Source organism: Sceloporus undulatus, chromosome 2, assembly GCF_019175285.1.
Source record: "Sceloporus undulatus isolate JIND9_A2432 ecotype Alabama chromosome 2, SceUnd_v1.1, whole genome shotgun sequence".
Taxonomy (NCBI): domain Eukaryota; kingdom Metazoa; phylum Chordata; class Lepidosauria; order Squamata; family Phrynosomatidae; genus Sceloporus; species Sceloporus undulatus.
The window spans coordinates 21,862,216-21,876,066 of NC_056523.1; the positions used below are offsets into that span (position 1 = coordinate 21,862,216).

At 40.5% G+C, this 13,851-nt stretch overlaps 1 protein-coding gene across 2 annotated transcripts in view; it reads right to left on the reverse strand.

Moving 5' to 3' along the window:
• Positions 1-13,851, reverse strand: part of GABBR1 (gamma-aminobutyric acid type B receptor subunit 1) — a 196,954-nt gene that overhangs the window by 15,761 nt on the left and 167,342 nt on the right. For both annotated transcript variants that reach the window (XM_042452359.1, XM_042452358.1), the window contains 6 exons: positions 8,955-9,020; positions 8,106-8,297; positions 6,022-6,264; positions 4,552-4,615; positions 2,408-2,485; positions 560-710 (listed from right to left, as the gene is read on the reverse strand). In XM_042452359.1, the coding sequence (XP_042308293.1) occupies positions 560-710; positions 2,408-2,485; positions 4,552-4,615; positions 6,022-6,264; positions 8,106-8,297; positions 8,955-9,020 (794 nt within the window). The remainder of the gene's footprint in view (positions 1-559; positions 711-2,407; positions 2,486-4,551; positions 4,616-6,021; positions 6,265-8,105; positions 8,298-8,954; positions 9,021-13,851) is intronic.

Genomic DNA, 13,851 nt, shown 5'->3' on the forward strand with positions numbered 1-13,851 from the left:
AGAAAGAGCCTTCTCAGTGGCTGTTCCCACTCTCTGGAACTCCCTTCCATGGGAGGCTAAGCTGACCCTCTTCCTGCTTTCCTTTCACTGGCAGGCAAAGACATTTTTGTTCAAGCAGGCTTTTAATATGTAATCACTCTCAAGGAGGCTTCTTACTGGGATGTGTGCTGTGTTTATATTTTTAACATTTGTATTTTTTGAAGTAATTTTACATTGTTGTTATTAAATAAAATGTAATTATATTGATAAGTTTGAGACCAATTTTATCTGTGAGCCACCTTGAGGTCCCACAATAAATGAGTAAATAAATAAATAAGTTCATAATCTTCTGGGTAGGATGATAGGTGGAAGTAGTTAGCATTATAGTAGACAAGGGGGCAGGTGGGAAGCAGGATAAGTATCCCACACCATTTTTAGACTGACTGGCACTGGCTATACTGGGTTTCCAATCAAAATCATTCCCAACCCAACCAAGAGATATCAGAAAATGAACCTGAGACCTTCTTGCATGTAAACCATATATCTGCCACTCAGATACAGCCCTCTGAGCATCACCTACCTGACATGCCCATTGTAGATGTTGAAGGCCAGACAGATGATGGCCAATAAAATACCTATGCTGGATAGCACCGAAACGGAAATGTAAAGCTTCTGGGAGAGGTACCGGAAGGTAGTGATGATCTTGGTGTAGTCAGCTGGTGGGGAACCCCCTGAAAAATATGGGGGGGGGGTATGAGAGAAAAAATGATGGCAAGCTATTTACCACATATTCTTTTCTACCAGTTAGATTAGAAATATTATATTTATAACTTTTCTTTACCTGCTCCCTCTGTCATCCTATAAGGCTCAAGACTTATAGGATCTATGTTGTCCACTTTGAGCCACTGAGGCCACCACATATATGGTTTATTTGTTTACTAGATTTATATCCTGCTTCGCTCCCAAGATGGGATTTAAGGCAATTTTTTTGTGTGGCCATCAACCTGAATAGTTCAACACTTTTGTGGCTTACCATTCCTTCTTGATCTAATTTGTTTTTGTTGTTAACACTCCTCAAGTCAACCTCAACTCATGGTGACTCTATGGATAAGACAACTCCGAGCCCCCCTGTTCTCCACTGTTCTCCTTAGGATCCTGCAAATTCATATCCATGATCTCCTTAATAGAGTGCAATCATCTAATACACAATCTTCCTCTCTTTCTACTTCCCTCCACCTTCCCTAGCTTTACTGTCTTTTCGAATGAGCCAAGCTTTCTCATGATGTGGCTGAGGCACGATAGCCTCAGTTTGATCTTCTTGGCTTCCATGGAGACTTCAGACTTGATCTGTTCAAGGATCCATTTGTTTGTCTTTTTGGCTGTCCAAAGTATTCTTAGCACTCTTTTCCAGCAATAGAATTCAAATTAATTGATTTTATTCTTATTCTAATTTAATACATGCCTTAAATATTTTCCAAGGTGAATGGGGTTGCTGTTCTGCTCTTGCCATACAACAGTGGAGCTATTATATTCATATAACTTTCAACCACCATGCCTACAAACGAGTGGCCTTTTTGCCATATCAAGAATGGAAACTTCACACACAAAACTGAAGCAGATCTCTAACATTCTTTATGTGTGGCGTCCTTTACTAACCCTTTGCTTTCTTTGTACTCTGTTCCTCTCAATATCACTAAGAAACATTCTATTGATTGCTTTGATAATATAATTTCACAGGTAAGCCACTGTCCAAATAAGAACCAGGCTGGATCAGACCATAGTTCAACATTTTCTGCACACAACATCCAATCAGTTACCTATGGGAATTCCTCCAGCAGGATATGAGTGCAACTCCATCTTCTGCCTTGTGTTTCCCAGCAAGTGACATACAGAAGTATACACTACTGCTTCTGATACTACATGAGATATACAGCCCACTTGACTAATGGTCTCTGAAAGACTGACTCTCAGTGAATTTGTCCAATCCCTTTTTAAAACCATCCAGATCAGCAGCCAATATTATATCCTATGATAGTGAATTCAACAATTAAACTATGCACTGGGTGACAAAGGACTTCCTCTGTCACCAACCAATTAGTATGTCTTCAACCACCAACTGAAGACCAGCGATAGGAAAACTCTGAGTTCATGGGTCAGTTTTGCTGCCCCCCTGGACCTGCTGCAGGGCACTTCCCCTCAAAAAAATAAAAATAAAAAAGCCCTTGCCTGGATCAGATCCCAGGAGCCTTCACATTAAAAGTAAAATTCACATTATTGGATCAATAAGCCCTTCATGATTTATGAGATGAGCAAGTGCTACTATTGCTACTTCTTGTACTGACAAGCAGTCTAGATTCATTATGAGTTGTAACAAATGGATTCTAATTTGCATATTTTCCCCTCAACAGGAGCCCCGTCAGTCTCTTACCGATCCATTTTTCATTGCCATACCAGGAGAGGTTATCCTTGGTGCTGTCATAATACCCAATCTTCTTATAGATGCCCTCTGTTGATAGAGAAAGATACTTCAGACAGTGGATTCAAAGAATGGATTGTGTGGGTGGATGGAATGAATTATTGGAACGATAGTGAGTAAAGCTGGTTCTGGATGTTCTGGCAAATCTCCGAATTTCAACTCCCAATTATTTAACAATGGCAGAAACAAAAGCACCTTGGGCCTTTGGTAACCACTGGAATTTGATTCCAGGACTCCAAAACCTGTAGATGCCCAAGTTCCATCATATATGATGGCGTAGTAAAATGGTGTGCCTTATATAAAATGGCAAAATTAAAGTTTGCTTTTTGGAATTTATTTTTTAAAATATTTTCAAGCTGTGGATGGTTGAATCTTTGGATGCAGAATCTGTGGATACAAGGGCCAACAGTATTCTCATCCCTATCCAACACTATATTGTTGAAATTAAGGTAGCTTGGAGAAAACAGTGCTTGATTTTGTTGTGGAAGGACTATAAGCTGCACTCACTTAAGGTGCTCATAACCATTTTCTGTGAAATAATTCTTTAATTCTAAGTGTATCTTTTTTTAAACCAGCCCTAGGTATTAGATCTTAGGGTTCTAGTTTAAAAAATAAAGACTGTGCAAGACTGAAGTTGCCCACTTGTCTATTTTCTTGTTGCAGTTATTTGTTGTCACGTTGGCTTTGACTTATAGCAAAACTATAAATGAGAGACTTCCAAGAACCCTCAGTTCTTAACAGTCCTCAAGTCCTGTAAACTCAGGGCTGTGGTTTGTAGGTGATGCAGACACTGCAGGAAGGAGGATGGAAATGAGTATCTTGCATGCCTATGCAATAATCCCGTGTATAGCATGGCAATCGTTGTTAAGTGCCATCAAGTCAGCTTCAACTTATGGCAAACCTATTAATGAGACCCCTATAAGCCCCTTTCATTAACAGTCCTGCTGATGGTTCAGTGTGCAGAGTTGACTCTCCCTTCTCTGGGATCAGAAGTGTTTTGATTTCAGAGTTTTTTGGATTTTGGAATATTTGCATATGCATAATGAGATATCTTGGAGATGGGATCCCAGTCTAAACATGCTTTTATGTTTGGTATACATCTTAGACACATAGCCTAAAGATAATTTTATACACAGTATATCGAATAATTTTGTGCACAAAACAAAGTTTGTGCACATTGAACCATCAGAAAGCAAAGATGTCATTGTCCCAGCCACACATGTAGATAATTTAGGATTTTGGAGTATTTTGGATTTCAGAATTCTGAACAAGGGAGACTCAAACTGTACCGCCTTCCACGGTACCAACTGTTGTCTTTCCAAAATGTATCATTTTATGATGTATTCATTCAAACAAAAAGGACTTCAATTCACAAAAAGGACTTCACTTATTATTTTGGCAGTCAGGTTTGATATGCTTTTAGACCCATGTATTTGTCTTTTAGATTCTCCTCCAGCATGACATTTCAAATGAACCAAATTTCTTCCTGTCACTTTTCTTCACTGTCAGCTTTTGCAACCATACATGAAAATTGGAAATACTATAGCATGGATGATCCTGATTTTGATATTCAACAAGTTCAACAATAATAAATTTGGCCTGCAGTAATGGTTATGGGGAGGGGGTTAAGAAAAACTATACACCAGGAACAGGTAATTTTGTAGGGTCCTGGGAAAATGTCCTACTGAAACCAGAACTGGCCAATTATTTTTTACTCCACCAATTCCAACAAGGCACATGTGGGCTGTTCATTCTGGTTTCAAAGTGAATCACACTTCCTGGAACATTATTTTCTTTCTTCAGGGGTTGCAAGGCCTCTGGGTTCTTATGGGAGTGGGAGCACATATAAATGTGTTCTACCTGTTATAATGCTATAAATGGTACAGCATGGTTAGAGCACACCATAGTCTCAAAGAATAAAACAGCATCAATCCAATCACAGCACTACAGAGTGCCATGCACAATATGAACCACCCTGTGCTAAAGTGAATAGCATGAATAGCAGCAAAATGGGGGCAGAAAGGGGGAAACAAATGAACAAACAACTTCAAACAAACCATGCTGGCACATTCAACAAAACAGTGACTCTTGCTCACCCTGAAGTTGCTCAATGAGAGTCCAGGCCATACGAGAGCCACTGGCATCAAAAACTACATGGCCCTGAGGAGAAAAGGGAGAGTATATTAATACAAAATTTATCTACACTGGTAGGCACTAAGTCTTGGACCTCCACTGTCCCCTTCTGGTAATAGATCAGAAGTGAGAAGGTTGTGGTCAATCTGACTGAATCCTCTACAGATATAATCTACTCTAGTAGCATTTCCTTCCCTTGAGAGACTGCAATAATGAACACATTTTGAGCCTGAGTCTCTGTTCTGGGGTAGACACAAGGACTGTGAAAATCTCAGCTTTCCTTTTAAGAAATACCCCAAAACAAAAGCCAGTAGTTCAAGGATATAGCCATCAGTGTTATGAGGACAGGTCTGAACATATACAGGAACCCTCAGTCAAAAACTCCTGTATTCACATCCATACATCATCCATCACTTTATATCCTTGCCTTTCTTTCACGCTGGGAGTCAGAGCAGCTTAGGGAGACTCAATTCAAGCTTGTATTTTTCTGAGGTGGCTAAGATGAGTATCCAGCTTGTTGGAAGCAATTAGTTTACACATTTTAAACTACTTATGAGTGCTTAAATGCACTGATAAAGGGTATAGAAATGTACTTGCTATTGCTGTCTCCACTGTAGAAACAATGCCATTTAACACCTCTCTCCAGCCTATGGAATCCTGGGATTTGTAGTTCTACAAGGTCTTTAGCCTTCTCTGGAGCCCTGGTGGCACAGTGGTTAAATGCCAGTATTGCAGCCACAACATTGTGAGTTTGATCCTAGGGCTCTGGCTTCCATCCTTTCCTGGTCAGTAAAATGATTACCCACCTTGTTGGGGGCAATTGGCTTACACATTGTAAACCGCTTAGAAAATGCTGAGTTTACTATGAAGTGGTATAGAAATGTAAATGCTATTGCTATTGTCTTAGCCTTCTCTGCCAAAGAGTGCTGGTGCAAGATTCTATAGGATGGAGCTATGACACTTAAAGTGTTGTGAAACAGTGTAGATGCACCCAGAATCACAGGTAGAAGAAGCTGGGTTTTTGTGCTCAGCCTGGATCTCTCATTGTTTGTTCTTCTCCATATACTCTGTGCTAGTACAGTATTTGATTCCCACTTCATAGAATCATAGCGTTGGAAAAAACCACAAGGGCCATCCAGTCCAACCTCCTGCCATGCAGGAAGACACAATCAATTTCTTTTTTCCTGCTTCAGCAGTTCTTCTTGAAAGCCCATTTGAAATTGCCTGCAAAATTACAATAGTAGGCTTGGAAGGGGAATGCAAATTCATCCACTTTAAGCAAAAATAGGCATATTTTGCAACCTTATGATTATGTATATTGTGCAGCTCTAGGCTCTATAGAACAGATTATTAACAGACCTGCTGTAGACTATGGGCATTCTGTATCCATCCAACTCGTGCGCTCAGGAGATCAGATGTAGAGAGCCACTCACCGAGATGCCTTCAAAAGCTGAAGAGTTGAGTGCCCGGTAGATCTCATCTGTAATAGTCCGGTTATTGTAATTGAAGTCTTCAAGGCGCAGTCCCTTTTTCACCAGTTCAGTTGAGGTCTTGTTAAGTGCAAGAGCCAGTGCCCAGATGGCATCATAAGCCAGTGGGGCCTCCTGGAAACCACCTGTTTCTTCTGGAGATTTTTCTACACGTTTTGTCAGCTTATCAATGAACTCTTGTGATGTCTGAAGGCAGCATGAGAGAGGTTAAAATTACCTTCACTATACATAAATTACTGGTAAGATTGGTAGAGAAGTTATTCCCTTTCATCACTGTTTTTACAAATCAGAATTTTATTTTATTGCATTTTTTAAAGAGTCAAGGTAACATTCGTAAGAGACAAACAAAAGGACATGAAAACCAGTTCAGAGAATAAGACTGTCCTTGAGATTCGTTGTGTTTGTTATATAACAGAATGCAAAGGAACTGATGTTGAAATTTTTAAAATGGGAGAAAGAGCAGCAATATAAAATTCCTTCAGAAGTGCAGTCTTTGGTGTTTACAAAATGTGTGTGGGTGTCTCTATTTTCACTTAAGCCTGAATATTTTAAGTATTATTAATTAAAATATTTATATACCAAAATGTTCAAAGCCTGATAGAAAATGTGCCTCTTGCACTTTTCTCAAAACAGATTTTATTGTGCATTTAATTGTTCTAAATCAATTTTTAAAGTAAACTGTATTTAATGTTTTTTAATTTTTTTGCATTTCAGACTGTTTTAACGCAGGGTGTAGTGGTGTGAGCACTGGACTACAACTCTGGAGAGCAGGGTTTGATTTACTGCCCAACCATGAAACTCATTGGGTGACCTTGGCAAGTCACTCTCTCTCAGCTTCAGAGGCAATGGCAAACCTCTTCTGAACAAATCTTGCCAAGAAAATCCAGAGACCAGTGAACCGTGGTCTCCAGAATCACAATCCAACATTCAAATCACTACACCACACTGACTTTCAGCAAAGATGCCGCAGGCACTCAAACACTGCACCAAGCAGGATTTTGTAGGCAGGTACAAAACAATTTGAAGCATGAACCTTTTCACAGGTAAAAATAACCATGTAATAAAGGTGGTAATTTTTACCAAGTGTAGCTAATTTTGAATTATATACAATGGATATTTAGCTACCATTAGATCCAACAATACAGTTACAAAATATTGTTTCCTGAGAAACTGCAAGAACCTCTTAAATTGGACTCAACCACTAGGGAGCCCTGGTGGCGCAATGGTTAAATGCCAGTATTGCAGCCACAAGCTTGTGAGTTCGACACCCACAGGGCTCCAAGGTTGACCCAGCCTTCTATCCTTTCATAGGGTGGTAATCAGTACCCAGCTTGTTGGGGGCAATTGACTTGCAGATTTTAAGTGGTATAGAAATGCAAATGCTATTGCGTTTGCTATTGCTTTAGTATACCAAGGCTCCTTTTTGCCAGTTACCAGAAAAGGCCAATTAAGTCCTTCCAAATGAGAGCTGCTTTTTAAAACATGAGTCAGTTTTTATTAATGAAATAAATGCCTTCTCAAAGGTCCATATTAAATTTCTAAAAATACTTTTAATTACATTAAAGTATCAGTAGATATAATGAATTGTCTTTTTAAAATGGGCAGCAATGCATTATAGTTGCATCTTCTTTACAATGGGTATGTTTGTTAAACTGTATTTTTGCTAATTTTGTATGTTGAGGAAGTTCTTTTTATCAGGTTAAATTTAGTTGCATATTTTGAATGATCTGAAATAAGAATAAATGTTTAATTATTCTTTTTTAAAAATATCACCTCTCAGCTCAAACTGGACCTTGCATACCTGTTAGCAGCCCAACCCAAGCTTGGGAGCATGTGACAAGAGTGTCTTTGAACACATGCTGAGTAAATTTCCTTTACCCTTAAGCAAATGAAAACAATTTGTGGTGTGAAGAATTCCCAGCCAGTGGTGTCACTGTAAACAAGCTTACAAGTCTTGAAAAGCTTTCATTTTAAGAACTAAATACTCAGAGATATATTATCTCTTGCCCATCGTAACTCTTCCTCACCATATTGGAAATGCTGCGTGTGTTCTCCGGGTTCAGCATGACGATCTCGGTGGTGAAGTGCCCTTCCACTGCCTCTCTCATCTCCTCCTCTGTGCAGTTAATATTTGCATCCTTGATTCGGAACCAATTGTCAGCATACCAGCCAATTAGGAACCAGACATACTTCTTCCCAAATAAACGCTCCTTGTAGACCTATCCCAAGTGCCACAAAAGCGGAAAAGAGGTTTACCAATAAGTAATCAGAGCAATGCACACAGCTTGAGTATCTGCCCATTTATCCTTAGACTGGTCTTTTATCCAGCTACAAGTCTACAATTTCTAGCCTCTCATCCTTTGACCACTAGGTGGGCAATTTAGAGGTCTGGAGACTGCATCTGCTCCTGCAAGATCTTGGAGGTACAACTCTTGCCATCCCCTCAGTCTTATTAGTATTTTCTAGTCTGTTGCATCATTCAAGGATCCAGTTTATGTATAATCTCCTAGCTACTCTGTTCAGTTAACTTCCATTCATTTCATTAGTGTTATTGGAGCAACAATGCCTGCTACCTCCATTACTTCTCTGACTGAAATGGTCTGTAACATGAACAAATGTTTGGTTATTGATTATCGCCCTCAAAGCTGCTTTCATTAGAATAAGGGTGAGGGAAATTCTGGACCCAAAGCCTCCCTGAAGCTCCCAGATCCTCATCCTCTTCCAAGTCCCATTCCAACACTCTCAAAATGATATTACAGTGGCTTCTTCTTATCTATAAGGACCACTAAAGGGGCAGAATTAAGGAAACATCATGATACTGTAGTATCTTTAGCCACTGGTATTCCCAAAGGAAAACATCCCCTCTGAGTACTCACTTCACAGAAGACTTTCCGTGCCTCCGTCTCATAAAAGAGCCCAACAATGATGCGAGCATCCTGCCGCTGTAAGGGGGGAAAAGTGAAATCAGATGACCAGAAGACATCCCTACAGAGACAAGCACCATAAAATCTTACACACAGTTGGAAGAGCATGTAGTTTATTTCACCTTCGCTAACACATTTTCATGCAATGTACATCAATATACACACACACACACCTGTATTAGCATTTGGGACAGATTTTTTTTTTTTTACTATAGCTCCCAGAATCCTTTGACCTGCATGACCAATAACCATGTTGGCTAGGGGACTTTGGCAGTCGGCAGTTCCTTTGGCAAAAAGGAAACATTTTCAAGCTGTGAAGGTCCTGAACTCATATTTATGTACATTACTATTACTATTGAAAAGTATTACTGAAAAACAAAGTCCATAGACTTCTGTTTAATCAGGCACAGACATCTATCTGTACAGCAAATACATATACATTCTCTCTCTTCCTAGTCCCAGGAAAAGTAGATGGAGAAAAATCTGTTTTCTCTCCCACACATTCCCAAATGCATACACCTGTAGGCTTAAACTGTATGATCAAAAATGCAATACCACCCACAACTCCAAATGCACAATTTAAATGGTCACTTGTCTAACCCAAAACACTAAAATATTTCTTTGGAAGGAATTTTAGCATTACCAGAGTGCCCTATGCAGAGATGTCAGCCTTGAGAGATGTCCAACAGTATCACAGGTCTTTGGGCATGGGTTTTTATTTAGCTTTGCTGTTGTGTGCCTTCAAGTCATTTCTAACTTAAGGCGACCTTAAGGCAAACCTATCACAGGTTTTTCCTCTTGAAAAGTTTCTTCAGAGGGGTTTTGCCATTGCCATCCTCTTACCAAGGAATAAATCTAATTCGGATAACACTAGTCCTCATATGACAAGCTTTCTCTAACTTGGTGCCTTCCAGATGTCTTCGACTACAACTTCCCCAGTCATCATACTTGCCCTAGATCAATAATATATTGTGCAAAGTAGTACTTTCTTTGGTTTGTCCGGAACCTGCTACTAATCAGACTGGCATATAGCATAGTCAGAAGAATCTAGCTGCAAATTCTGCATGTTTGATGAAGGCAAGTGCTCAGTGACACAAACAGAGGGAGAGAAATGTTTTGCTGTGCTTTTTCTTGCAGAGCTAGTGCTGATGAATCCCTAATGTTGTTTCATTAATGATTAATAGACCATACTGTGCCTAGTTATCTGATGTTGAGATTATTAGCAGGCAAAATGCCCATCTCTACATCCCTCCCTCTTTGGGGAGAGGAACATAATGCCTGTGTGTGCTGGCCCCATAGGGTCTGGATCCAAGGGGAGTCCGTGGGGCAGTGCCTAGAAAGAGAGGCAAGTGTTTGCACTACCCTTAGGGAATTCCCACCATAAAGCTCTTATTTTTCTCCCCCAGGAATGAAGGAGGCCACTTAGAGATGAAGGAGAATGCTGACGGACACTCGCAACCCTGGCCTACTCTGAAAAAAGGAGAAAGAAAAGAGGCTAAGTGCTTGCTGCTCCTAATGCTGAAAGCAGTATCTGGCTCATTCATTCGGATGGCGTCAATTCTTCCCATAGCAGAAGCTGTCAAGAGGATGGAGGTCTTTCCATCTGCCAGTTCAGGGGAGAGCAGCTGCCACCAGAACAAGCCAGACCCTGTATTTCAGCGTGGCTGCCTCTTTCTTCCGCATATGGCTTGGCTTGAAGCAGGTGTGTTGTGGAAGCTCCTACAGATATTTCCTGGCTAGAACGACTAGACAGGAAAGACTAGGTAGGTACTGAAATTGGACTGTCCATCCAGTGCTGCTTGTAGCTTCACTCCTTTTTCTAGAACAGGGACTGGCAACTGTGCAGAGAACAGGAGCCTTTCCCTCACACTGTTGGGCCTCACCGACACACTTCATATGGCCCAAGTGATGCAAAGTCACTTCCAGTCACCATTTTGGCTGATTTTGGGGCAATTTTTAAAGATTTATTTTGGACTATGGGGAGGTTAAGGGAGCTTTGGAAGGTAAGGTGAAGCAAACCACAGTGGTTTGGATACAATTTAGGTTGTTTACGGACAAAAAATAGCCTAAAATCAGTCTGTTTGTTAAAAAAAACATTTTTACTCTTGATGGTTTTTTTTTGGGGGGGGGCTCCTGGAGGACTTCATGGGCCACATCTAGGAGTCCCAAGGTCCATGTCGTTTGGGGGGTGCACATTGTTTAGACTGGCAGCAGTAAGGAAATGGATGATCCCTCATTAAGAAAGCTACCCTAGGCACATGTAACTGTGGACACATGTCCATCCGTTTGCTATCCTTACATCTTTATAGGCCACCTTTCCAGACAAAGCCCATTCAAGACAACAGATAACAATAGAAAACACAGAATGGCAATAATATGACTCTATTCAGCCTTTAGAATCCACACAGTCCAAAGATAAATAATACGTTAAAATATGGCTCCAGCAGCATGAAACCATTTTCACAAGCCACAGGAAATAAAACGAGCAGCGTGTCCAATGAAATCACACAAATCACTTGCAACAGATAGGCCTTCAAAGCCTTTCTGAACACCAGGGGTGCTTCCAGGCAAATCGTTTGCTATACAATCTGACTGCCTTATTCAAAGAAATTTACAGGCGGTACAGAGGATGGCATTTTCAATTTGAAGCCCTTCCTGTGTTTTCCTACCACTTATTCTGTCTTTTATTCCTCACCATAAAATAATCAATAAAGAAAGGTTGGGGGTGGTGGTCAGATCAGGTGCACAATGCCTTTTGAGTGTCAGTGGTATAGGAGCCATCCATCTGGAAATACTCAAGGAATGAAAGAGCCAGCTACTCATCCCATGGAAGAGAGTTGTACTGGTTAGGGGCCATACTGAAAAAGCCTTGCCCACAGTCTCCACGAATCCAACTAACTAAGGCAAGCAAACAAATGGGGCTCTGATTCAAATCTCAAGACATGAGCATGGGTAGTCAGGGACAAGAGCAGCTCAGATGGGGTTTGCCTTTGCCTCCCTTTGAGCCTGAGAGAGTGTGGCTTGCCTAAGGTTATCCAGTGAGTTTCCATGGCTGAGTGGGGATTTGAATCCACTACACAATGCTGGTTCTCTTGTGTTAATTTGTAATATGTATAATAATAATAATAATAATAATAATAATAAGTAGTAGTAGTAGTACAGTAGTAATATGTGCCTTACACATATTGTGTGGCAGCATTGCTAGCATCGCTCCCAACGTCATATGGCTCCCTGGCCCAGTATTAAAACACTGCATGTGGAACTCTCCAGAGAGGAAGCCTTGTATGTAGGATTTTACACACCTTGTACCACTGCACTTTTTGGTTGCAAGGAAGACTATATACTGTACATAGGCCTCCTTATGCAAACATTCAGGTTCAGTGATAAGTTGATTTGTATTTTATTGCATTTGCTTGTGTATTTCTGTCCACATAATTCATTTTAGAATTGTACTGTATTGCTTTTATATTTGTGTTGCTCCTTCCTCTCCCCCTCCTTTCTCTCTGTATGTGCATATATAGATATATAGATACATAGGCTGCAGCACTGATAGGGCTGGATGTCTTTTGATGTTTCGCTTGTGAAGCATCATGTACACTGATGGTACTATATAAACTGATGATGATGATAATATCAGGGGAGGGTCAGTGGTACAACCCTTCTTCTCCTTCTGTGTGAGAAGCCCTTTTTATGCAAATAGTTCGTTAAGGAGCTATAGGTCTGTACATATTCAGAGAAGTGGACTACGTAGACACCAACATGTACATAGACATTTGTTATTGTTAACTGCTGTCAAGCTGACTTTGACTTATGGCAAACCTATGAATGAGAGACCTCCAAGACATGAACCACCCTGCTCAGGTTCCGCAGACTCAGGTTTCCTTGATTAAGTCCATCCATCTGTAATGCAGTCTTCCTCTTTTCCTATTGACTTCTGCCTTACCAAGCATTATTACACAGGTCAATAAATAGACACAAGCACCTTACTTTGCATCAAAGACTTGCAGTACCCCCCTCAGCAACACTTCACTGACATATCCTTAAAAGACTAAATTCTGAACTTAGACATCAAGCCAACAGCTTAAGTTATAGCAGTTAAATATAAGCCTCCAAAGTTTCCAAAATCTGGGTTGGGCAATGTGTGTTCCTTCATATGGTGACTTCAGCATCCATCACCTCTACCTAGGGCAGCCAAAAGTGGGGGAATGATGGGAACTGCAGCCCAACAACATGGGGTGCCTAATCCTGCTCTAAATGAATAGCCCACCTCACATCCATTTCTAAGGGAACAAACTGCATACTGCTATGTTTGTCAGCCTGCCTAGCCTTTGCATGTGTAGAATTATCCATTTTTTTTCTGCTCCAGATACTGGACATCTGTTGGCTAGGATAAGCACAAATTAGAACTGTCTCAATCCTCACTTCCATGACTCTTTCTCTGCAAAGGAGGTTATACCTTCACATCACTATCACAGCCAGGTTTCCTATGAAAATATATGCCGAGTTTTTCATATGAATTTTCTAGTCTGAAGTTAGCAGAAAGTTTGACCTCTGGATTCCATCCTTGCATTTTCTGCCACAAAGGCAAAGACAGACTTTGCTGTCTAACTCAAAACTGCTTTGAACTGTGAACTTCTGTAGCCAAGAAGGCTTTAAACTCCCTCCCAAGAACATCAACTATGGCAAGGATGGAGACAAGAAGAAAATCAACACATTTGAAATATAATAGAGGAGGAGAGTTCTACAGATACCATTGACTGAGAAAAAGATGAATGAGTCCAAGAGTAAATCAAGCTTGTATTTCACTAGAGGCCAAGATGGCTAATGAGGCTGTCATACTTTGGACATT